Source organism: Danio rerio, chromosome 7 (assembly GCF_052040795.2).
Source record: "Danio rerio strain M-AB ecotype USA chromosome 7, GRCz13ab, whole genome shotgun sequence".
Taxonomy (NCBI): domain Eukaryota; kingdom Metazoa; phylum Chordata; class Actinopteri; order Cypriniformes; family Danionidae; genus Danio; species Danio rerio.
In genome coordinates, this window is record NC_141027.1 from 71792501 (window position 1) to 71819294 (window position 26794).

A 26794-nucleotide genomic window follows, 5' to 3' on the forward strand; every position below is an offset into this window, starting at 1 on the left:
CAACTTCGCTCTGCGTTTCAAATTCTCCAACGTACTGTACGTGGCGAGCCACTGGACGAATTTGGAAAAGATAAAATGCAGCCATTCGTTCCTCTGGCTACATAATTAGCGCTCTCCAGAAATGTACATAGGGGCACATAGGGAAACAGTTGGTGGTCTTTTAAGATCATTCAGAATGTGTAAGCAAATGATTAACAAACTATTCAAATTAACATATAATAATAACAATAATAATAATAATAGTAATAATAATTCTTATTATTATCATTATTCAGGCATTAAATAATAGTTGTACGGTTATTACTCCTTACAGCGAAAAGGTCGCTGGTTCAAGCTTCGAGTCCCGGCTGGGCCAGTTGGCATTTCTTGTGTGGAGTTTGCATGTTCTCTTTGTGTGCTCCGGTTTCACCCATGGTCCAAAGACATGTTGTATAGGTGAATTGGGTAAGCTAAATTGTTCGTAGTGTATGTGTGTGAATGAGTGTGTATAGATGTGTGTATGGATGGGTTGAGGCTGGAAGGGCATCCGCTGCATAAAACATATGCTGGATAAGTTCCGGCGGTTCATTCCGCTGTGGCGACCCCTAATTAGTAAATAGACTATGCCGAAAGGACAATGAATGAATGAATAAATGATAGTTACTTTGTGTGTTAATATATGTCTTATTAACTGAATTCATCCAGTTTTGTGACCTAATCTAAAATGAGGACTATTTATGCTTTAGAAATCACTTATGAAGCTTTTATCAACTGCTTACTAATGTCTATTAATTATATAGTTAATACTTAACTAATAATGAATTCACTATTTTCTAATGCTTAGTAAATGATTCGTAGTGTGTTGTTATTATAGTGTTACAAAAAAGTCACTTTATCTGTGGCTGTTGCTGATGTACTTTTTTAAGGTGTCAGATTACGAAACAGTGGATTAGGAGGTTTCTGCAGTGTGTGTGTGTGTGTGTGTGTGTGTGTGTGTGGCCTCCTGCTCTAGGCAGTAGGATAGTATGGCAACTGCAAAATTGCAGTGGATTAAAAAAAATACAAGAGGTTTTGATAGAGCTTCTTCCTGGAAGTCAGTGAGTATTTAAGATGAAGATGAAGTTTGTGTACATATACACGTGAATGTGTGGGTGTGTGACACATACAATGCTTTTTCGTTTTATAAACAGTTCCGTTTTCATTTTCAGTTTTACACTTTAGTAATCAATAGTTCTATGCAACATTTAAAATAATAAAAAGAATATATATATATATATATATATATATATATATATATATATATATATATATATATATATATATATTAGGGCTGTAACGATACACCAAACCCACGATTCGATTCGTATCACGATTTTTGACCCACGATTCGATTCGTATCACGATTTTTTTTTCGTGTGGGGTGGGGAAAAAAGATTTTTAAAACTATTTTTTATTAAATAGAATTACATCATTTTTATTTTCTTTGTAACAAAATACTTTTGAAAAACCAAACCGAACTAAACTCCATTGTGTAGATGGTTCAAGCATGTTAAAAATTCTTTTTCAATCAAGTTCTCTTACATAGAAAAAATAAATTAAATGGCTACTATGGATGCTCATTTCGGTCAATTTTGCTAACAGACAACCGCCGCTCATTAATCGGTTATTATAATAACGGTTAACGGGTCAGATTACTATTAATTTTATATTAAACAAATTGACGTGTCTATTTTGTGTCTGACACATTAAATATTGCATTTTAAAATAGGCTACTGATTTATTTTTATATGTTAGCATATTAATAACAGAACAGAACAACAGAGCATCTTCACGCACCTGCAGTGTTTAGCACAGAAGAGCAGAATAATTTAAATAAAATGAATAAAATAAATAGGACTGCCCTAAATTATTTTCATTTGAATAATTAATTTATATTACAAAACGAAAATACTGACTGATTCTTTTTAACAACCGGCATAGGCTGTTTTATTCCAATCATGTTTTTTCTTCCGTCAAATAAATAATGGCAGACTTCCTCAAATTGCCCGCTCCACGGACAAAATACGCATTTATTTAATGCCCCGCTGTTATTATTATTATAACAAAACCTTTTACATTTTAATAGAAATCATTATTTTAAAGAATAAGTCCTGATGGTTTCCTCTCTCTCCCTCGCGGTTCAAGTGCGCGTGCTGCATGATGAAAAGACAACAACAACGCACGCATATGTAGACTTTTTGTAAACAGTTTTGTTGTTTAAATATGCTATTGCATTAATGTGCATACATGCTTTATAAGCCGAAAACAAGGCGCATCTCACTGCCTTTATGTTGACAAGGAAAAAAGAAGAGAAGAAGCGCGGTCCTCTTATGAAACGGCTGAATCAGCTGGGTATCGATTGTGCATAAGTGTTGCTGTCTGTGTTGTTACAATTGTAATATTTAATGCTATTGTTATATTCAAGATTTGTACATACATACAGCTCTGGATAACTTAAAACAGCGATTAGAACTTCAGAGCGGCATGCGTCCTGAAGTAAAGCGAAACGGCTATAAATTTCCAGCAAGATAGAGTGATTATAACCAGAGTCATATACCTTTATCTCTAAATAAAGTATAACTATAGAAACTGTGTTCATCTTAACTGAAAGCTTCGTCCTGTTTCCTGGCCTCACGCATCGCGCTGTCAGTCAGCACGTAACGTTAACTCCCAAAGGTTCAAACAGAAAGCGCACAACACGGTTACAGAAAAGTTTCCTCTGCAGAGGAGTCGGGGCATCTGGTGAACGCCCATCCCTCTCTGCGCAGCCACATTAACAACAATGCTTTGACAGCACTGGCAATGTTTCTGCCGTTGTCGGTTGTCAAGAGGGGTTAAGTTGGTTTTGTTTTTGATATTCCTGACACATTCAGACAGTCCCTTTACTAAGAGCTCCGTGCGAGCTCTCCCGGTTAAACGCTTATTGCGAGGGCTTAAACGGAGCAGTGCTTGTAATGTCGAGCGGAAAAAAAGTGTTTCCTCACGTTCTTCTTCAACTAGCTCAACTTTTGCAGGCACGCGTGACGTTATTGGAAAGGTAGTCAAGGGGTGTGTCGCGATTCTCCCTTATCACACCGCGACACAGGATCGTAGATCTGAGTGTCGCGATTTCGATTTTATATTGTGTATCGTTACAGCCCTAATATATATATATATATATATATATATATATATATATATATATATATATATATATATATATATATATATATATATATATATATATATATATATACGATACACGATATAAAATCGAAATCGTGACATATATATATATTTACACAACAGCTCTGTCTGGTTCTCAAATCTGATTGGCTGATAGCCGTGCGATATTCTGCAATATCAGAACTCCTACAGCCTCTTTACTCTTTGTGTATTACTCCGCCCACATACAGCCAGCAAAAAGCAGACACTACAGATCTAAAGTTTAAAAGATGCATGCTCAACTGTGTAACTGTCAGCTTATGATTTTAGTCCAATGTGGAAGAAAGTAGTTCCACATACAAAAGGGTTTTTGAGACTCTCCATGTTTGATTTTGTTTTTATATAGACAATTATGGCACAGGCGAATGGTCGGCAGCAATGAATTAAAATGATAACACAAGGCAAGGGTCAAAACACGGCTAGGCTAAACAAAGAAAAACGCATTGAAATGCTCACAAATAAACAAGACTCAGCACATATGTGTCTGTCTGTGCTGTATAGTCCTAGTAATCAGTGCCTGAGCAGCTTCCAGCTGTGTGTGTATATATGTGTGTTTGTGTGTGTGTGTGTGTGGGTAATCAATGGAACTTTGGAACAGGTGTGCGTATCAAGTGCATGACGGGATTTGTAGTTTGTTAAAGTGACAGAATTGTAATAATTCAAAAAAAATGTGAATAATAAATCTGAAAATATGCAAATAAAAGTGAATAAATAACAAACAAATAGGGGATATTCATCAATCAAATCAATCATAATGTTCAAATGTAACTATCAGAGTATGTTCAGTTGTTCCAATAAAATCGTTGGCATAGCACTAATCACTTTTAGGATATCCAGAAAAGGTTACAACACAGTTTCTAATCACTTTTTACAGTTTGATTTAATTAATATACTTGTCAAAAGTGATTTTTAAATCATGTGGCTTTTTAACTTTAGCCCTTGCTGTGCTGCATTGCATAAAACATAAACATTTCTAAGCAAAAATTTGATTTGTTTTCTCAGATTTGGCCATGACCAAGGAGGCAGGAGTGTGGGTGTAGCTGTTGCAGTGGAGCAAGATATTGCAAACACCGTCCTTTACTCCCACAGATCAGATGATGGGTGAAGCTGAAGATGAGAAGAACCGGACTGGACGGCTGTTTGAGAACTTTGTCCAGGCCACGGACTGTAAAAGCACTCTGCAGGCCTTCAATATTTTGTGCGGTTCCCTGGAGCTGGACCCTCTGGAGCACAGCAGCTTCTACGGCAGCCTGAAGAGCTCGCTGACCTGCTGGAAAGCCAAAGCTCTGTGGAGTAAACTGGACAAGAGAGCCAGCCATAAAGAGTACAAGAAGGGCAGAGCATGTGAGGGCATTAAGGTAAGCTTACCAAACAAACGAAACAGTTTTTTTAAAGCTCAGTAATAGCAATAGTTGTATGCAAAGATTATATTACAGTGCATCCGGAAGGTATTCATAGCTCTTCACTTTTTTCACATTTTTTTAAGTTACAGCCTTATTCCAAAATGGATTATATAAATTTATTTCCTCAAAATTCTACACACAATACCCCATAATGACAATGTGAAAAAGTTTTTGAAATTGCTGCAAATTTATTAAAAATAAAAAACCTGGAAAATCACATGTACATCAGTATTCACAGCCTTTGCTCAATACTTTGTTGATGCACCTTTGGCAGCAAATACTGTACAGCCACAAGTCTTAATGAATATGATGCCACAAGCTTGGCACACCTGTCTTTGGGAAATTTTGCCCATTCCTTTTTGCAGTACCTCTCAAGCTCTATAAGGTTGGATGGGAATCGATGTTGTACAGCCATTTTCAGATCTCTCCAGAGATGTTCAATAAGATTCAGGTCTGGGCTCTGGCTGGGCCACTCAAGGACATTCACAGAGCTGTTGTGAAGCCACTTCATTGATATTTTGGCGGTGTGCTTTGAGTCATTGTCCTGCTGGAAGATGAACCGTCACTCCAGCCTGAGGTCAAGAGCACTCTGTAGCAGGTTTTCATTCAGGATGTCTCTGTAAATTGCTGCATTCGTCTTTCCCTCTATCCTGACTAAAGTCTTCCAGTTCCTGCTGCTGAAAAACATCCCCACAGCATGATGCTGCCACCACCATGCTTCACTGTAGGAATGGTATTAACCTGCTGATGAGCGGTGCCTGGTTTTTTCCAAACATAACGCCTGGCATTCACTCCAAAGAGATCAATTTTAGGCTCATCAGTCCAGAGAGTGTCTGAAAGTTCTTCAGATGCCTTTTTGGCAAATTCCAGGCAGGCTGCTATGTGCTGGGTTGGGGCTGGAAGGGCATCCTCTGCATAAAACATGCCTGAATAGTTGGCAGTTCATTCTGTTGTGGTGACCCCTGATAAATAAGGGACTAAGCTAAAGGGAAATGAAGGAATGATGAATAATAATTATAATTTTATTTATTTACTTTTCCATTTGTCTTGTGACATAAATACTAAAAACAGAAATTCTCTTTTTCATAAAACATGTACATTTTAAAAATTTTTTACTATTATTTTATGGGAAAAAATATTATATTATCCTGATATATGACTTTCAGGATGACTAAATCACAAAAATAAAGAACAGCAGATATAAAAATGTAATTTCCTTACAAAAAACATTTATAGTTACAATATTAATATTCATTCATTCATTCATTCATTCATTTTCCTTCAGCTTAGTGCCTTATTTATCAGAGATTTCCACAGCAGAATGAACTGCCAACTTTTCCAGCAAATGTTTTAACAAGCAGATGCCATTCCAGCCACAATCTAGTACTGGGAAACAACCATACACACTCATTCACAAACACACTCATACACACTGAAAAAAAGTGTTGCATGCAGAACTGTTGCAAACAATTTATTTGTGTTGAATTTAAACAAACAAATTAAGTTTATTAATGTTCAACTTAATTTGTTTGTTTAAATTCATCACAAAAAAAATGTTTACAACCACTTAACATAAAAAAACTGAGTAAATCCAAGGAATCATCTATGAATAATTTTTTTCAGTGCACTAAGGCCAAATTAGATCATCCAGTTTTCTTATAGAGCATGTCTTTGGACTGTGGGGGAAACCGGAGCACCCAGAGGAAACCCACTCCAACACGGGGAGAACTTGTAAACTTCACACAGAAACGCCAACTGGCCCAGCCGGGACTCGAACCAGCAACCTTCTCACTGCGAGGCAACAGTGCTAATTACTGAGCCAATGATAATACATTTATTTCCAAATATTATTCATGTTAATTTTATCAAACTGTAAACAATAGGTTTCAGATGCTCAAACTCACAGAGATGATTCATTTGAACTGCATCAAACATTTAAATAAGGCAAAGCATGTGAGGACAGTAAAGAAGGTTGTTGCTGGATCGGAAATGGTTGCGGCTGGATGTTAAAGGGTCACGAAACACCAAAACACATTTTTTGAGCTGTTGACAGACGTATATGTGTCCCACACTGCTAAAAACACTATTAGGACACCTATATTTCACTAAATAGTGTGAATTAGTTGTTTTTGCATTATTTTAAGCAAATTCGTACTTCCGGTTTGAAACAAATTTTTGAAGCTGCGTCACGGTCATGACATAATAGCGTGTATTCCAGCGTGCAGACTGGGCGTCTGTGCCAGAGTGTGTCTTATTACGTCTTACAGTGTGATGCATTAATGCATGAGTAAGGCTTGGTTCAAACCAATCAGCGCGCTCTATTGTGCAACTTCATTAATATTCATTACTGTCACAGTGTTTAGACGACAGAGACGCCACGTTGTGTTGGCAAAACAAGTGTGAAGTGTTGCTTTTATAGTTTGCTGCCGTTAAGTTTTGTTTTCATCTTCTCTCTGTGAGAACGCAGCTGGAGTCACGTGTGGATTAACAGTGTGCGCGACGCGCGACAACATTAACTTACGTGTCTAAGGAGGATTATAGTTTACCTGAGAGCTGTTCTCATCTGCAAACGCTGAGATCCGGATTCGCTTGTAGTCTCCTCTTAATAAAGACGCGGCTCTAGTTGCTGGTGATTGTCCTGTCTCTACAGATTTGGTAAGTGAGCGACCAGTGCTCTTTGTTTATTCAGTTCGTATTTTATTTGTATCAAACAAACAATTGCACCGAGTGTAAACAAGTTAGCACTAACAGTTACAATTAAACTATAACCTCGTGTTGGATTTTGTGATCGGAATAACACAAGCGGCTTTCTGACACTACCTGCCGTGTGCATCTAAGTTTCCGGGAAATGCTGAGTTTTTTTTTTCTCTCTTTCGCCGTGCGGTATCAAAGATTGCATGAAAATACACGCTTAGATCAGTTCCTCGAATCAAATATCTCGTTAGTCGCGAGGGACATGAATGAATTCCCTGAATGAAAGAGCCAAACTGCAGTTAAAGTCCACCATTTAATAATTTGGCAAATGATTCGACTACAGATGTCCATGTAAACACAGTCACATTGTCTGCTGTGGTTGTGTATTTTGACTCTGAAATTCATCGCGCCCAAATAGACATTCCACACCATGCCTCTTTTCTTCCTCCGGCACTCCACCCTAAACAAAGCTGGACACGCCCACTTTTCTGACTTTTTCCAAAGTAGAGGTGTGAAAACACCCTGCTGAAACGGGGGGGGGGGGGGGGGGGGGGGGGGTTTCATGGCCCTTTAACAAGAATTATTTATATTATTTATAAAATTTCTCATTTATTGTATTTTATTAACGGCTACCCCATCCAAACCCTAAACCCAACCATTACAGTATAGTAAAAACAGTAGTTGTACAGAATAGTATTTATGTTATCTATTAAATTACCCAATAAATTGTATTTTTTAATGCCTACCCCCACCCAATCATCACAGTACTGTAAAAATGTAAATTATCGTTATACAGTGTCATAAAAAAATGTTGCTATATTAATGTGCATATCGCACCTCTGGCCGGCCGCGTATCCAATCTAGACTTTGCCATTAAAGTAAGCTAAAAAAAAATGCAGACACAATACTGGAATAGGTTATGATCTGTAAATGAGCTGGCGAATGTTTTGTTGAGGTCTTTATAAACTAAACATGTCTGTTGTTTACAGATTCCCTCTCAGATTTCGGGCTATGATTTTCGAGTGCTATGACATCATTATATACATGACATCACAGGCATATGTTGTTTGTTAGACGAGAGCTTTCTGGTTTTACCGGCAGCTTTATTATATGAGCTTATTAGTGGTGTGTGGCGAGGCAAACATCAGAGCCATTGCTCATAATAAGACGCCCTGCTCCTTTGTGAAGCAGACATGAATGATATCGCGGATTACCTCAAACTGTGTGGCATGTTGAGGAGAGCTTTTTTTCTTTTACTTCATCTGACAAATCATACATTTTGCCTCCCAGACGATGCATGATAGCATAGCTGAGTAGGCACTTTTTACACACTTTGCACTACTTTACGCTTGCTTGTTTGTGAGGTAGGGCAGCACGGTGGCTCAATGGTTAGCACTGTCACCTCACAGCAAGAAGATCACTGGTTCAAGTCCCGGCTGGGCCAATTGGCATTTCTGTGTACAGTTTGCATGTTCTCCCTGTGTTAGCATAGGTTTCCTCTAGGTTTCCCTCACAGTCCAAAGACATGCAGTATACTAGAGGTGAATTGGATGAATTAAATTGACTGTAGTGTATAAGTGTGTGTGTGAATGTGAAAGTGGATGGGTGTTTCCCAGTACTGGGTTGCAGCTGGAAGGGCATCCACTGTGTAAAAATATACCAGAATAGTTGGTGGTTCATTCTGCTGTGGCAACCTCTAATAAATAAGAGACTAAGCCGAAGGAAAATGAATAAATGAATGTTTGCGAAGTGTGTAGTCTTACTGTATTTTATGATATTTAAATGTTTTAAATCTATTTTGAAGAATGTTTTTTGGAGGGGGTGCTAATAATTGTGACTTCAATAGCATATATGCAGCCTTTGTAACGGCTTTTCTCAAAAGTCATGACATTGTTTGCTTTTATTCTTGTGTTTTTCTGTAAAAATACAGAAAATATCATGTTAAATTTTTCTTTCTTTTTTGATCTTTTTTGATAATAAAAAAAAGCATTTTTGATTCTCTTCGAATGTTGACACAGCAGGGAAAATAAGTATCAAACACCATTTTTCTCAGAAAACATATGCTGTTGACTTATACCTTTCAGAACATTAGAATGTTCTGCTCTGAACACAGTGTAGCTGTTTTTGTGGCCCATGCCTTTAATGCTAGTTCTCCCCGCCCAACGTTCACACGTGCCTGTCAGAGTGTGCCTCAATCTCCACCTTGGCTGCGTCAGATAAACAGCACAGTGACAGACATAAAGGAAGCAGATCTGACGTAACGTTTGTGAGAAATACTACAGTAAGAACCTTCCCAATGATTATTTGATGTATTTGTTGTGGAGTTAATTCAAGCCTTTCGATGAGTCACACACAATGTTGTTACAAATTTCACACATACACACACACAAAGCACTTGCGTTTAACTTTGCACAGCAAATGTGACAGGATACACGTTAATATCCACTGCTGTATGGACATCCATTATGTTAATGTACAAAATAAACCTGGTTAACGTCCACAAATCGAGATTGACGCGTCTTCTTTTATAATTGTACTGACATGCAGCTGTGGTGATAAAGACGGTAAAATCGATGTAATTTAAAACAAATGTTTTAAAAGCTTGTGAAACTCATTCATGATCACATTTGATGAGGATTGATGATCACAGAGAGCTGAACAGATCTTTAAATCCCAGTTGCTTTGTGCACGTCCTGTCTTGAAAATATGAGCAATATCACACGAGTAGCAGTGCGATATGTCTGTATATCAGCACTGGTGGGAGGCATGCGTTGACACGAGTCTATAGGCCGAGTGTTTTACTATCCCACCAGTGCTGATATACAGCCATATCGCACTGCTACTTGTGTGATATTGTGTTTATACAACAGTTCAACGGCACAGTTGTGTATATAAATAAGAAAATCAAACACGGAAAGTCTAAAAACCCCTTTTTAATAGGAGCTACTTTCTTCCGCCATTCACATCTGCAACTGACGTCAAAAAAGCAGAAGCCGTTTCTAATTCACAACGTCACTTTAGAGCTAGTGTTTGAATGACTCTATGTCTAAAGTGATGACAAAACTGGTGATTTTTGCTCACTTTAAGATTATAAGGCTGAACGTGACATGAAATACCATCCATCTACAGAGATATCGGTAACACTTTATAATAACTACACACTATAAATCATTTATTAAGCATTAGCAAATAGTGAGCATTAACTCTACATTAATAAGTATTAGTAAGCAGTTTTTAACTGCAGCTACAAATGCTCCATTCTTGACTTATAAGCAGCTATATAATGTGGTTAATAATTGTATTTCCATACTTAGTTAATGATTTATTTTTCATTACTAAATTAAGTATCGAATTATTTATAAACCAGTTGTATTTAAGAGTAGTTGAGGGTTTTTAGGATCATTCAGAATGAGTTAGTAAAGGATTAATAAACTATTGAAATCAACATTTAAATGTCTTATTATTCAAGCATATATTAATGGTTACTATACATGTTAATAAATGCTTTATTAACTCAACTTCATGCAGTTTTGTGACCTAATCTAAAGTGAGGAGTGTTCATGCTTTATAAATACCTTATAAATGACAAATAAAGGCTCAGTTAAACTCTAAACAGGAAAAAAAAATACATTATTCATTTCTCTTCATTTAAAGATACACAAATGAAACTGTACTTTAAATGAAAAATAAATCTTTGCAACCTTATCTAAAATAGAATCACTGTAGAGTTTAATCATTACATCTTATTATATTGTTAAATTATTATATTGTTGTTGTTTTATACAGTTTTATGTCATATTTTGACACTCCTGTTATTTGGCAATGTTTAAACTTTACAGTAAATTTACTTTTTAGAAAGATTGCACAGATTATCGTTCATTTGATTCTGAGCCTTTATTAGTCATTTATAAGGCATTTATAAAGCATGAATAGTCCTCACTTTAGATTAGGTCACAAAACTGCATGAAGTTGAGTTAGTAAAGCATTTATTAACATATTAGTTAACTATTAGTATATGCCGGAATAATAAAATGTATAAATGTTGATTTCAATAGTTTATTAATCATTTATTAACTCATTCTGAATGATCCTAAAAACCCTCAACTACTTTTAAATACAAACGGTTTGTAAATAATTCGATACTTAATTTAGTAATGAAAAATAAATCATTAACAGAGTATAAAAATACAATTATTAACCACATTATATAGCTGCTTATGTCAAGAATAGAGCATTTGTAGCTGCAGTTATAAACTGCTTACTAACACTTATTAATGTAGAGTTAATGCTTAACAGATAATGAGTTCACTATTTGCTAATGCTTAATAAATGATTTATAGTGTGTAATTATTATAAAGTGTTACCGAGATATCTTCTTACAGTGTTACAGTCAGTATTTCTCTGTTGCAATTGGGATTTCACAATAATTAACCCCAAAAATAACAACAAATTCACTACCAGCATCCTGTTGTGTTTGCGATAAGAAAAAACGCATGCACTTTGCTTATTTCAATCTGCCAACACAACACACATTCCTGATATGAAAGCAAATCGGTTTCCATACAGCACTACAACACACAAAAGAGAGAGATTGACTTATAATATCACTTACAACCATACCTGCCAACATGTCTCTGAAAATCCAGGAGACCAGGAGGGCGAGGGTGTTTGGGGGTGAGGTTGAGAACCGGGATAGGATGCACTTGGGTTTTGGGCGGGAACTGTAGCAAAGTTGGTAACCCAGGGGTGTTTTGCTTACAGACTGTACCAAAGAGGGGGGTGGGTGAAATTACGGGAGTTTTTTTTAGGAAGAAATAAAAATAGGATGGTTGCAGGAGACTGGTCTGTGTGCTTACCAGTTTAATATTGATTTGATCCGCTGTAGTTAGAAATCAGACTGTTAAATCTTCTAAGCGTAAGGGCTTATTATGCGCTTGTTTTGTCGCCATCTTGTGGATAGAAAATGTCAACCGTCGCCGACAAGCTCTCAGAAATTCTAAATATATTCAAATAGGCACTACTCTTACAAATAAACTGCATAGTTGCAATCTAAACAACTACATTCTCGACTAAAAAAGCCTCAAAACTACATTTTGTTGTCTAACAACGGTAATATTTGTCAAACTGTAGCGTCTCTCTGTTTGTTGGTAGCTGTATGTGGGCGGAGTAATCCACAGAGCTGAAGGGTGAAGAGGCCTTTGTGTGATGTTACTGGCTAAATATCACACGGCTATCAGCCAATCAGATTCAAGAACCAGACAGAACTGTTGTATAAATGATTATACGTGTTACTACTGAGACATGTTAATATGCAGCTGTCAATCAATTCAGTGGGCGGGGAAAATGTACTCGTACGTCACGTTGCGGTGGGCCTCAAAAAGGGAGGGATTTGAATTCTATTTTAACATCAGGAAATTAAATAAAACAGACTTAATGTGTTTCTATCATGCCAATATGACTGTGGACACACTATACCTACACACAGTTCTGTCCAAACAGCTTTCAAAAGGAGATTTTCATCATAGGTGCCCTTTAAACAATTTGTAAGATACTAGGTGTCAATTATATTAAAATGTTATTAAAAATTAGTTATTGAAACTATTAGGCAAAAAAAAAAAAGTGTTGAAAAAATCCTCCCTCTATTAAACAGCATTTCAAAATGTCACATGAGGGCTAATACCTTTGACTTCAGCTGTATTTTTTATGCTTTTCACACTGGAAATGTACCTGCCATTTTAGCTTCTGTTTTCTAAAAGTAATAGCAGGTTCTCATGAGATTGCCGCAAAGTGTCTCTAAGGGCCCTCATTAATTAAAAAGCCTGACTTCGGTGGGCTGGTGAGCTGCATTCATCATAACACTCTTCAAACGACAGCATCACTCAGCAGATATGATTACATTAGAAGATCAGACTCTTGGCTTGCTCAGTGTGAGAACTTCTCCATCATACACACACACACACACACACACACACACACACACACACACACACACACACACACACACACACACACACACACACACACACTTTGAAAGTCTGCATGGAGTCAGGCCCAGCTTAACGTTTGTGAGTGTTTCAAGTGTTTCAAAGAGAGAATAGTTTAACAAGTTCACTTCATACGAGCAATAAACGGCCCACTTACATTTCTGATGTAAAGGAGAGCAGTTTTGCAGCTCTTTTAAGAGACTAATTTACCTCTTTTGTAATAAAGATGGTAATTATATACAGTAGTCTTGACTAAGGGCTGTTCTGCACACTTTAATCAAAACCAGAACTGTGTTGCTTAATGGCACTGTTTAAAAAAAACACAGCTATGGGGATTTTTTAGAAGGATCATAGGGGCATTAAAATAATGATTTGAAGCATCTAACCCCTGCTAGACTGGTCTGAGAATGTCTCGGCTCGATTGAAACAAACTCTGTAGCGGATTGATTGTAGTAAGAAAGCAATATTTTCCAATACTTTATGTATTTAGGTATTTTAACATGTATTTTAGGTAGGTATTTTATTGTGATCAATCACATCCAAAATAAAAAGTTCATATTTACAAAATATAATTGTACATATGTATGTATTGCATATGTATTGTATTGACTATTATGACTATATGACTATATGACTATTTTGATACATATTTATTTATTTATTTTTATTTTTTATTTTTTCAATGGCATAATCATGTATTCATTCATTTTCTTTTTGGCTCAGTCCCTTTATTAATCTGAGGTCGCTACAGCGGGATGAACCGCCAACTTATCCAGCTTATGTTTTACGCAGTGGATGCCCTTCCAGATGTGTTCTTTAGCATAATGTTTAAGGTGATGACAAAACAGGCGATTTTGCTCACATTTTAAGAAAATAAGACTGAACGTCATGAAATGCCATCAGTCTACAAAGATCTGTCTCATCTTGTGGCAGAACATCCAGTTAAATTGCTCTGCTCAGTATGAAAGGTTGATGGCTGCCGACGCGCTGAATCTCCAAAAGGATAAATATTTTAAAATAAGCACTATCCTTATAAATAAACTGCATAGTTACAATCCAAACAACTACATTCTTGTCTAAAAAAACTCAAAAGTACATTATGTTGTCAAACAGCTGCAATATTTGTCAAACTGTAGTGAGTTTTTTGATTTGCTGTCACCTTATGTGGGCGGAGCAATGCACACAGGTGAAGAGACTGTACCAGTGCTGTTATTGCAGAATATCTCACAGCTATCAGCCAATCAGATTCCAGAACCAGATAGAACTGTTGTGTAGGTTGCAATAGTGTTTAAGATTTAAATGTGGATGTGTTTTTAAGGCCTTTGACTGCAAGATTCCAAGCGAATTCAACCCATTTGGGCATAAGACGTTTGGCATAAAGATTGTGTTTACATATTTATACAATGTAGACTATATGGTGTTATTTTACATTTGATTTCAAAGTTTTCTGAACCTTTTAGTTCATTGTTTATTTAATCTTTGCTCTATTATTTTGTTATGTGCTTTAATTAGTTTGATTTAGTATATTTCTAAGATGCACTTGAAATCACCCCAGTCAATGTCAAATTATGAATTCATTCCAAATAGTTACACAAATCATCTTACCAAATTACATGCTTATCCCGATATATTTGGCAGAAAAACTAAATATCGCAATGTTATTTTATTGTGCAGCCCTACTAAAAACTAGGCAGATATTGGAACAAGTCTTCATTTTGTACCATTTTTACCTTTTCTGCAATTGGATATTTGTACTGTCTCAAACTCACAACATTGGTTGGGCAGGAAAATGACAGAAGCAGACAAAGCAATGTTCTGAAAGTTATGAATACTGGAAGGCAACATACGACAGGCTTACTTAATAAATTCTGCACATTAAGCTGGCATAGGAAATGTGTTTTAACATCCTGATGAATAATGAACCATCTGCCCCTTCATCCTGTTGTGAGTTCAGTTGAAAAGGAAAAAAAAAAACACTGTGCTTTAGGAAGAGTGACACAGTATCACTGCTCACCAGCCTCCAAATGACTGGCGGATTCACAGTCTGTTCAGGAAATGAGCTCATTCTCTCTTTATCAACCAGCGGGACAGCTCGCCGCTGCCTGTTTTATTGTTTTATGCTGGTTTTATGACCACTGCAGGCACTCAAAATCAGAGGCTAATCTAAAAGTTTGAACATTCAATGCAAACAAGATATATGAAGCTAACTTCAGCAAAACAGTAGACTCTAGACAGACAGAGTGATTTTGGAAATTTGGGATTTTTGTTTGCTGGTTGGTAACAACCAATGCAATTCATATATGCAAGGAAAACAAATCTAATTAGTTTACTAATGAAGCTATGCCTAATAAAATGAAATGACACAGGGAAAAAGTGTTAAACACATGAAGATAGGAAGGCAGTGAAAGCCCAGACAGTAGCTGAAACCTTTCAGTAGTTCTTCAGCAACCCTCACTGCATCATTGTAAATGAATATTAGCTGCATCAGTCCAACATCTACATTAGCAGGAGGATGAAGATGAAACCAGGGTGAACATTTCAGCAAGACAACAATCCAAAACACAGTCAAGAAAACTCTCAAATGCTTTCAGAGAAAAAAAATCAAGCTGTAGAATGGCCCAGCCATTCACTTGACTTGAATCCAATACAAAATATAAATTAAAGATCATATTTGATAGACGAGACCCACAAAACCATCAAGATTTTTACACTTTGTTAAAGTCTGTGAAAAAAATCACACGAGATGCCAGACAAAGTGATTTTGAAATTTCAGAAAGATTTGGTTTGCTTCTTTATTATTAACATTAATTACATGTAAATAGTTTTTAGTAATAAAAATACAGCATTCTGGAATAGTTGAGTGTGGCATGTAATTCAAGTGATGCCGGTTTCATATCCTTTATTTGTCTGTTTTTTTACCCTCACAATTTTTCTCATATTTTTAAAACTAGGGACGTACAAAATTTGTTGGCCATTGAACAGTCTCAAGCAGAAAATGAAATTCAGAAAAACTGATCAAAATATAAAGAATACAAACAAACAAGCAAGCAAACAAACAAACAAACAGATATGTCTGAATGTTGCATAGACCTCAATAAAGATAATATATTGTAATTTAATATTAATACAGTGCTAGCAAAAATTAGCATAATGGTGACTTTGTATTTAATTTTTTATGTGTATTGTAAAGGCCAATTCAACAAAAACTACTGAAACCTCATAAATTTGGCATGTGTTCTAATGATTTTGGCCACCACTGTATTTCTCTAAAAAAAATTTATTTAAAAAAAAGTTTTTTATCAGTATCATTTAAGTTACTAAGTTAAATTTAAAAAGTCTTACAACATGACTATATTATTTAATAATATAGCAAAATTATAACAAATAACAATTATTACAAAGCATTTTTGGTTTTCAGCCAAGTGCATCTAGATTTTTTCGTAGATCCATAGTAAAAACAATTATATTGTATAATATTACCAATACATTAAAATACTTTCTGTTTTTTTAATTCTTCAGAATTTATTGTGCTGTGTTGTATTAGTCCAAATTTAAAATAGTATTATTTGTTAAATTATGATAATACTTTATTAGTGTAATGCCTACAGTAGATAAAAGTATGTGTTTCTTTTTAAACATGTATTGTCTCCAAACCTTTCAATGGTTATGTATAACCAAATATACACTCACAGGCCACTTTATTAGGTACATCTGTCCAGCTGCTCGTTAACTTAAATTTCTTATCAGCCAATCACATGGCAGCAATTCAATGCATTTAGGCATGTAGACATGATCAAGGCAATCTGCTGCAGTTTAAACCGAGCATCAGAATGGGGAAGAAAGGGGATTTAGGTGACTGAATGTGGCATGGTTGTTGGTGCCAGACAGGCTGGTCTGAGTATTTCAGAAACTGCTGATCTACTGGGATTTTCACTCGCAACCATCTATAGGGTTTACAGAGAATGGTCCAAAATAGTGCCTTGTGGATGCCAAGAGCCAGAGGAGAATGGCCAGACCTTGTACGAGCTGATAGAAAGGCAGCACTTACTCAAATACACTCGTTACAACCAAGTCTGCAGAAGAGCATCTCTGAACGCACAAAGCATAGAACCTTGAGGCGGATGGGCTACAGCAGCAGAAAACCACACCAGGTGCCACTCCTGTCAGCTAAGAACAGGAAACTGAGGCTACATTTCACAACATTGGACAATAGAAGATTGGAAAAACGTTGCCTGGTCTGATAAGTCTCGATTTTTGCTGCGACATTCGAATGGTAGGGTCAGTAATTGGCATCAACACCATGAAAGCATGGATCCATCCTGCTTTGTATCAGTGGTTCAGGCTAGTGGTGGTGGTGTAATGGTGTGAGGAATATTTTCTTGACACACTTTGGACCCATTACTACCATTTGAGCATCGTGTCAACGCTACGGCCTACTTGAGTATTGTTGCTGACCATGTGCATCTTTTTATGACCACAGTGTACCCATCTTCTGATGGCTACTTCCAGCAGGATAACGCGGCATGTCATAAAGTGTGAATCATCTCAGACTAGTTTCTTGAACATGACAATAAGTTCACTGTACTCAAATGGCCTCCACAGTCACCAGATCACAATCCAATAGAGCACCTTTGGTATGTGGTGGAACGGGAGATTCACATCATGGATGTGCATCCCACAAATCTTCAGCAACTGCATGATGCTATCATGTCAATATGGAGCAAAATCGCTGAGGAATATTTTCAGTACCTTGTTGAATCTATGCCAAAGTATTAAGGCAGGTGTGTCCAACCTGGTACTAGTAAGGTATACCTAATAAAGTGAGTGTATATTAACATTTATTAATTTTGGCATGATGCAGTTTTAACACAGAAACAGATTCACTGTTTGAGAAAACCTCAGTTAAATTTGCTCTCAAGAATGGCCTTTTCAGAACTGATCCGCTAACAGAATAACTGTGAAATAGGGTCCCACATTTGGGCAGCAGTTAAATAAAGTTGACACAGAAAGTGTGTTTTGAAATTCTTCCCTATAAATTTCTGGGCTGTTTCTCAGGGGTGGTGTAGTGGTTTCACTACCGGATTTTGTGGTAAATACTTGGAGGCGTTCCTCAGTCTAAGCAGTGTGAGCTCCTGACCCAGACTCAAGCGCATGAGGCACTGTTTCTCACATTGGGAAAGTCAATGTCTAGTCTTTGTACAGTTGAAGTCACAATTATAAGCCCTCCTGTGAATTGTTTTTTTTTCCTTTTTTTTAAATATTTCCCAAACAATGTTTAACAGAGCAAGGAATTTTTTTACAATATTTCTTGTAATATTTTTTCTTCTTCTGGAGAAAGTCTTATTTGTTTTATTTCAGCTGGAATAAAAGCAGTTTTTATGTTTTTAGAAATCATTTTAAGGTTAATATTAGCCCCCTTAAAAAAAAAATAAATAAATAAATAAAAAAAAAAAAAAATATATATATATATATATATATATATATATATATATATATATATATATATATATATATATATATATATATATATATATTTATTTATTTATTTATTTTATTTTTTTCTAATGTCTACAGAACAAACCATTGTTATACAATAACTTACCTAATTACACTAACTTACATAATTAGCCTACTACGTTAACCCAAATAAGAAGAACTAAATAAAAAAAAGATGTAACTCATTCATTCATTTCATTTTCTTTTCGCCTTAGTCATTTTATTAATCAGGGGAATGATTTTATTAATCAGCGAAATGAACCGCCAACTTATCCAGCATATGTTTTTACACAGCGGATATCCTTCCAGCTTCAACCCATCACTGTGAAACACCCATACACTCTCATTCAAACACACACACTACGGACAATTTAGCTTACCCAATCCACCTATTGCACATGTCTTTGGACTTGTGGGGTAAACCGTAGCAAACCCACGCCAAAATGGGGAGAACATGCAAACTCCACACAAAAATGCCAACTGACCCAGCCGAGGCTAGAGCCAGCAACCTGCTTTGAGGTGATTGTGCTACCCACTGCGCCACTGAGCCACGCCTTTGATGTAAGTCTTTGCCTCAAAATTTTTTAAATTGAAAATGTAATTTTTCAAAACTTAAATATTTAGATTTTATGCTACACACCCTTTTCATTACAGTTAAATTAAAACTTGTTATTAAATCAACTTAAATATTTTAAGTTACAGTGACTTAAGCGTGGCGACAGTGGCGCAGTAGTTAGTAGAGGTCTGCATTCCCCGACCAGGTTTCTGCGGCGCGGGAATAAATTTCTGAATAAAGCGCGGGAGCAGTCGGTAACGGGTTTAATTTGGGACGGGAGCGGGCTGTCTAGCAATATCGCTTCTGACTCCCGAGCGAGCACGCGTATGTATGTGTGTAAATGAAATGCAGTGTTTAGCTTGTTTGTTGCTGTGTGTGTGTATGTGTGTGTGCGCATGCGCAAATAAGAGGTGTGAGTGTGAGCGCGCGAATGAGAGAGAGCTTTGCCTGTGTGTGTGCTTGGTGCTTATGTGTGTGTGTTTATACAGACAGCTTGTTATAGGCTGTCTGGACTCTGTGTAGCTGGGTGGTTTTCGCTTTTGTCCTTTAGCGGGATCGGGCATGGAGGGTAGAAAACGGGGTGGGTCAGGCAGCGGGACAACAAATGCTGAATGCAAGCGGGAGCGGTCAGGTTCGGGCTAAAACCTGGCAGGTGCGGGCGGTAGCGGGATTCAAAATTTAGTCCCGCACAGATCTCTAGTAGTAGTGCTGTCGCCTCACACCAAGAAGGTCGCTGGTTCGAGCCTCGGCTGGGTTACTTGGCGTTTCTGTGTGTAGTTTGCATGTTCTCCCTGCGTTCGCGTGGGTTTCCTCCGGGTGCTCCGGTTTCCCCCACAGTCCAAAGACATGCGGCACAGGTGAATTGGGTAGGCTAAATTGTCCGTAGTGTATGAGCGTGAATGAGTGTGTATGGATGTTTCCCAAAGTTGGGTTGCATCTAGAAGGGCATCTGTTGCGTAAAAAACATGCTGGATACGTTGGCGGTTCATTTCACCATGGTGACCCCGGATTAATAAAGGAATCAATCCGAAAAGAATATGAATGACTTAAACGTTTGCTCAATCACAATTACTTTTAAGTTGAATGAACTTAATATTAAACTTTGTCTTTTTTTATCTCAAAACATTTATAACACAATACTCAAAATCATATACCTCAAAACTGAATTTTTTGAGCTAACTTGTCTCAAATATTTTAGGCACAAAAATCTTAAACAGTTTAAAAGACAGTGTAAATTCTTGCCCTACCCTATTTATTTATTCCTCTTCATTAAATGCATTCTTGTGTTCATGTGTGATTGTAAATAACTAACAGCTTTTCACTGCATTAGGAACTTAGGTCTTTAAATGTCACTTGAAGCTGAATACTGTCTTAACAAAAATCTAGTCAAATATTATGCACCGTCATCATGGCAAAGATAAAATAAATTCGTTATTAGAGATGAGTTATTAAATCTGTTATGTATAGAAATGTGTTGAAAAAAATCTTCTTTACGTTAAACAGAAATTGGGAAAAATATAAAAGGGGGCTAATAATTCTGACTTCAACTGTATATGTTTGAACCCATGTGCAGTCTGCTGGACATATGCATACAGCTGTGACTTTGTGATAACTTGAGTAGTGTAAACAAATCATACAGTGGCGTTTTACATGCATTACCACTTCTGACTTCTGTTCCACCACTCTAAAGGTCCGTTTCGCTATCCTTAAATGATTGTTATTCTTCAGGCCTGAATGCTTAAGAGTCTGGCCTGCTCTCCTGGTGGTCGCTTCAGTCTATCGAGCAGCTTTTTTCTCGGGCGCTCTGGCGTCTAATGGGCTGTATGCATAGCTAGTGTTTTTCAGCCAACAGTAAACTTCCGGTGAAAGCTTAATGTGACTGTTTTTAATTTTATACGGTTCCTTTTACAGCATCGACATTGTAATGTAATTTAAATACAATCAGTTAAATAGACTTATCCAATCATTTAGCTGTTCAAGCGTAAAACGAGATGAAAGACAGTGTAAACGCTAGCACCATCAGTACACTGCAAAAAATGCTTTTCTTGCTTAGATTTTTTGTCTCGTTTCTAGTCTAAATATCTAAAATTTATTATGTAAAGAAGCATTTTCTAAACAAGCAAAACATATTGTCTTGTTTTGAGAAATAATATGCCAATATTAAGTGAGTTTTTCCTTAAACCAGCAAAATAATCTGCCAATGGGGTTAGCAAATTAATCTTGTTTTTTCTTTTGATGTAAGATTATTTTGCTTACCCCATTGGCAAATTATTTTGCTGGTTTAAGGAAAAACTCACTTAATATTGGCATATTATTTCTTAAAACAAGACAATATGTTTTGCTTGTCTAGAAAACTCTTCTTGATTTAGGAATTTTTAGATATTTGGACTAGAAACAAGACAAAAAATCTAAGTAAGAAAAGCATTTTTTGCAGTGTAGTAGCAGGCCAGCAGAGAAACTCTGAGAGGGTAAAATAAATGTTCATATTTTGAAGTCGTGGCAGGGGAAATTGGAATTTAATGCAGTGCTTCTTGTCCGATTTGAGACCCACTTCATATCTTATATCTATCATGCAGTGATGATCACTGTTTTTTAAAGAAATCTAATTTTAAACTTGGTGATTTTGTAAAGAAAGACCGGAAGTGCTTGGGCTGGAAAATTAAAAGTCTGTGTGCATCTACCCCATTGAGCAAACCATTCAAGCAAACTGTGATCACTATGTGCTCTGGAACCAGAGTAAGTGCTGTATGTGTGTCTGGGTGTAAGTTATTGGTTGTGCATTGAGGTGGTCTCTGGTTCCACTGGGCTTTGTGTAAAGTGGATGTTGGTTCAATGCATACCATGGCTTTCACTAGGAAGTCTCATCTGGCAGGTCATGCCGCCAGTTCCTGTCCTGCAGACTTTTTCCATACGATAAAAGAGGCTGATCCAGCCCAAAGTGGCAGTGGAATAATGGGGTTTAGCAGCTGATGTTGGTTTGTACAGTGATTGGCTGGATTTTACCAAGTAGATTTTACCACGCCAAGGAGACATTCATACAGGACATGTTTTATTCATTCCAATGCACCAATTTCACATAGTTTTTTTAAGTAATTTCTATTCAATTTATCTTTATTTCTATAGCCCTTGTCACAATGTAGATTGGGTCAAAGCAGCTTAACATAGATGACCGGGCTAAGATTTATTGCAATTAATCACACCCAAAATAAAAGTTTGTTTTGACATAATATATGCGTGTATTTTATATATATTACGTAAGGAGGCACAATGACTCAGTGGTTAGCAGTCCCCTCACAGCAAGAAGGTCACTGGTTCGAGTCCCAGCTGGGATATTTGGCATTTCCTTTAATTAAAATTTCTGGTATATTTCTGTAACTTAATGGCCGTTATTTTACCTTTTTTTTCTGACACTCCAGCTGCCGGAAATAAACCGTAAAACTATGGATTTTTTTACGGTGGATATTTTCCGACAAGATTCACACATGCGGCTGTCAGTAAAGGACCACACACACACACACACACACACACATTGCGAAATATGAGTTTTTTTCTGTACTGCAGGACCCGACCAGATTTGGGACCCGACCAGATTTCTTGCGGACTTCTACTTTGTATGATTACAGTTGAACTCCTAAAGTCACATGTAATGTTTTTGACAATGTTTTTAGTAAAATCTGCCGACATTTTTTTGTTAAATATGTTCTGAGAATTTTGTAATATATCTGTGGATTAATATGGAATGATTTTGGAAGTATCATAGCTAAAAACGTAATATATGAAATAAAAAAAAAAACTTTTATTTATTGTTTATAATGAAAATCCAATTAGATCCACTTATTTGGGAAACAAAGCAAGTCTTTAATATGATACTTTTTATCTACTAAAAGACAGACATATTACTTTACTAACTATAGTGTAAATAAATAGTTGGAGCATTTTCATATGTCAATAATTTTACTCAAATTAATTTAGAAACTGAATAAATAAATGGACTCAATGATCGGCTAAAATTCTCCAGATTTCTACTCATGCAGTCTTTGGCTTATAATCTGGCCTTTGAACTTCTCATGACCATTGCTGTCAGGAGGATGACTGCAATTTAATCTGAAGGATCTTCAAGACTTCCAACTTAGATATGCTTAGCATTTATAGCCGGTTTGGCATGCTGTCCCTGGAGAGAACTCTGAGCTCGGAGATATTTGAGCCCAGGGCTCCCGCCCAGTCAATAAGCATATCAGGGGATCCGAGATCAGGTAGGTCTCGATAGTTCCCCCTTTAGAAAGGGGAGTAAAAGGGGGAGATGGGGTGGAAGGGGGGATTCTTCCAAAATGAAGATAGGGCAAAAATGAGAAAGTGATCCATTTATAGTAAGCTAGGATCACTTGGATTGGATTATTACTGATTACGGATGAGTGGCCAGCAGTGCTCAATCATATCACATGCTCCTCTCGAAATTAGTTTATGAAACTTCACTTCATTTCTGCTCTAAAGATTAACGAAGGTCTCGGGGGATTGGAATAACACGAGAGTGAATAATTAATAGCAGAATTTGTGGGTGAACTAACCCTTGAATAAAAAGCTCTGACAAACAGGAGGCCTTGGATTTCACACTGAAAAAAGTGTTGCATGCAGAACTGTTGCAAACAATTCATTTGTGTTGAATTTAAACAAACAAATTAAGTTTAATATTGTTCAACTTAATTTGTTAGATTAAATTCAACACAAATAAATTAAGTGTTTACAACCACTTAACGTAAAAAAATAGAGTAAATCCAAGGAATCATCTGTGAATATTTTTTTTCAGTGCACTTTTACTTAATTTGTTGTCATCAGGTGGACATTCAAGTAAATAACACAGTATTTAACTGTAATATGAACTGTATTTTACTGCAGGTAGTTGTGCAGTATGTTACTGTAATTTAAAGTTGCATTGTGAAAATTACTGTATATTTTACAATAAAGAAATGCAATACTCTAAATACATATACAGCAAGATAAATGGTGCTGTAAACGTAAATACAATATTAGTGCTGTAATGGATTTACAGTAAGTTACTGGTAAACTGATGTTACTGTAGATTCTACAGGAAATTGCTAACAGTGAGCTATCATTTTTATTTTTGCTGTATGGGTCACTATACCACTGTTAGAAGAAAACAAAATGATTTTAAGCACCCAGGGATGGCCAGGAAACAGCTCCACGCTGACTCAACAGGAAACTTCACCTCTGGACTACTGTTCTGCTTGGTTTCAGGGTGGGGATGAGCAGAAACAAAAGAGTTATCATTGTGTTCATATCTGCTCTGACTGATGGAGCGTTTCATTAGTCTGTGGGGATGGTAAATCTTCAGACTGGAGTGTATGCGTGGCTCCGTGTCTGTTCTGAATAGGCTGCCTTTGTTCACTGCCTGTGGCTTTTAGTTGAGGTGAAGTCAAACAGAGACAGTGAGCGCACCTGGCCTGTCAGTCTGTGCTGCTGGTAACTGGTCCATCCAGTGTAATCAAAAGCAGCAGCGCAGGGACAGACCTGTCCAGACAGTGCAGTGGCCACCTGCGCCTGCCAACCTCATACCTGAAGCATAGACGGAGAACAGATCTCCCCTCAAGCATTTAATACTTGCTGCTTTTCTTTGTTTTCCTGCATCCTAACATGTTCCCACCACTGCTGCACACTGCTGTTATTGATAATGTCAACACTGTTAGTCAATATACTTCAAATAATACTGTTTTTACAGTGTTTACCCAATAAACACTGTAAAAACCTTAATAGAGGTAAAACGATTATTGCATCATATAACGCCCCTTTCCAGTTGTACACATTTGTTGCTCTGCAAAGCTCAGTTTCACATGAACATTACTAAAAGCATGTACTGTAATGTAATGTTTGCAGCATCATTTATTGATGAACATTCAAATCATTCATGTTTTTAAAATTTAGAATTGGACTGAATGCTGTTATGTGTGTGCGCTCAGCCTCATAGACGAGCAGAGCACACACATCTAAAGTCATCTTCATACAGGCCCGGATTGGCTAATCTGGAGGAGCGGGAGAATACCTGGTTGGCCGGTCCGTTTTTAGCTGCTTGCACTCTCAGCAGTCGCACTTTTTTCATTTATTTATTTATTTGACCATAGCCTAACTCTTTTTATTCATTATAAAGCCGCAGCTCCGCTCTTTTAATTTATTTTCTCGTAGCCCTGTGAGCAAAAAGCAGCCTGCAGGTTAATGATGAGGTAACTATCATTCCACCCCAAACAGTGGCACCTTGTGAATATAAGAATTTGAATAATTAATAATAATGAATATTACACCTGATCAATGAAAATCAGATGATAGTTTTTTAATAACTAATTTCTAATACCTGATTTCTTTTATTTTTGCTATGATGACAGAACATAATATTTGACTAGATATTTTCAAAATACAAGCATTCAAATTAAAGTGTGATTCAAAGGCTTAACTAGGGTAATTAGTAAAGTCATTGTATAACAGTAGCTTCTTCTGCAGACAATCAAAGAAATATATTTCTCAAGGCGGCTAATAATATTGATCTTAAAATAGTTTTCAAAATATTTAAACCTGCTTTTATTATAGCCAAAAAAAACAAAAAACAAATAAGCCTTTTCTCCAGAAGAACAATTACTATAGGAAATACCTTTGTTATGTTAAACATAATTAAAGAAATATTTATAAAAAATAATAAAAATAATAATAATTTTGACTTCAACTGTAATCGTTTTGAATAATCATGATTGCAATTATGACCAAAATAGTTGTGATTATGATTTTTCCCATAATCGAGCAGCCCTAGGTACAGAACAAATTTGTACTTAAAGGGCATATATTGGTAGGTTTATACTGTACCTAAACATTTCAAGAGGTGAGCTTTTTTAGGCACTAATATGTACCCTTGAGGTATTAAAAAGGGCCCTTTAAATACAAATATGTACCTTTCGAAAAGGTACCACCCCTGGGACAGCTCTTGTACCTTTATTTCTGAGAGAAAACAAAAGATAGAAGATGCTAAATCTGAGGAATAAATGCTGAAAGATGCTTGCTATTAAATAGCACATCCTGTCAGAAAAGCTGTTTCTTGGTGCTGAAGAGATCACGTTAAGCGCACTTTTGATGCTTTTGAATTTCAAAAGTAATGCTGTTCTGAATATTGTGTACATGTTTGCCATATTTTCTGTCTGTTTATTAAAGGTATATTTCACCTAAAAGTAATGGCCCTGGACCTGCTCCATACCTTTTAGTTAGATAGATTTGTACAAAAACCTTATGCTCCCAAAGTTGGTTTTGTTCTAAAACTTTTGCACAGTATTGTATATATATGGTGAAGCAGTGGCGCAGTAGGTAGTGCTGTCGCTGGTTTGAGCCTCGGCTCAGTTGAAGTTTCTGTGTGGAGTTTGCATGTTCTCCCTGTGTTGGTGTGGGTT

The 26794-nt window shown here is 36.5% G+C and overlaps 2 protein-coding genes across 51 annotated transcripts in view; one reads left to right on the plus strand and one right to left on the minus strand.

The window, feature by feature from the left end:
* pkd1l2a (polycystic kidney disease 1 like 2a) overlaps positions 1-7698 on the minus strand; it is a 372606-nt gene extending 364908 nt beyond the window's left edge. Inside the window, exon 1 of the mRNA XM_087262122.1 lies at positions 7172-7698. The gene's annotated coding sequence lies outside the window, so the exon portion shown is untranslated. The remainder of the gene's footprint in view (positions 1-7171) is intronic.
* mical2a (microtubule associated monooxygenase, calponin and LIM domain containing 2a) overlaps positions 1-26794 on the plus strand; it is a 144067-nt gene that overhangs the window by 27947 nt on the left and 89326 nt on the right. For 39 of the 50 annotated variants that reach the window (XR_015496461.1, XR_015496460.1, XR_015496462.1 and 36 more), the window contains exon 2: positions 4225-4580. Coding sequence is in view for 31 of the 50 variants with exons in the window: in XM_087262162.1 (XP_087118288.1) it covers positions 4317-4580 (264 nt within the window). In the remaining 19 variants the exon portion in view is untranslated. Of the gene's footprint in view, positions 1-4224; positions 4581-6569; positions 6597-26794 lie in introns of all 50 variants that reach the window. The other 11 variants (XM_087262184.1, XM_087262180.1, XM_087262186.1 and 8 more) reach the window with 1 other exon arrangement.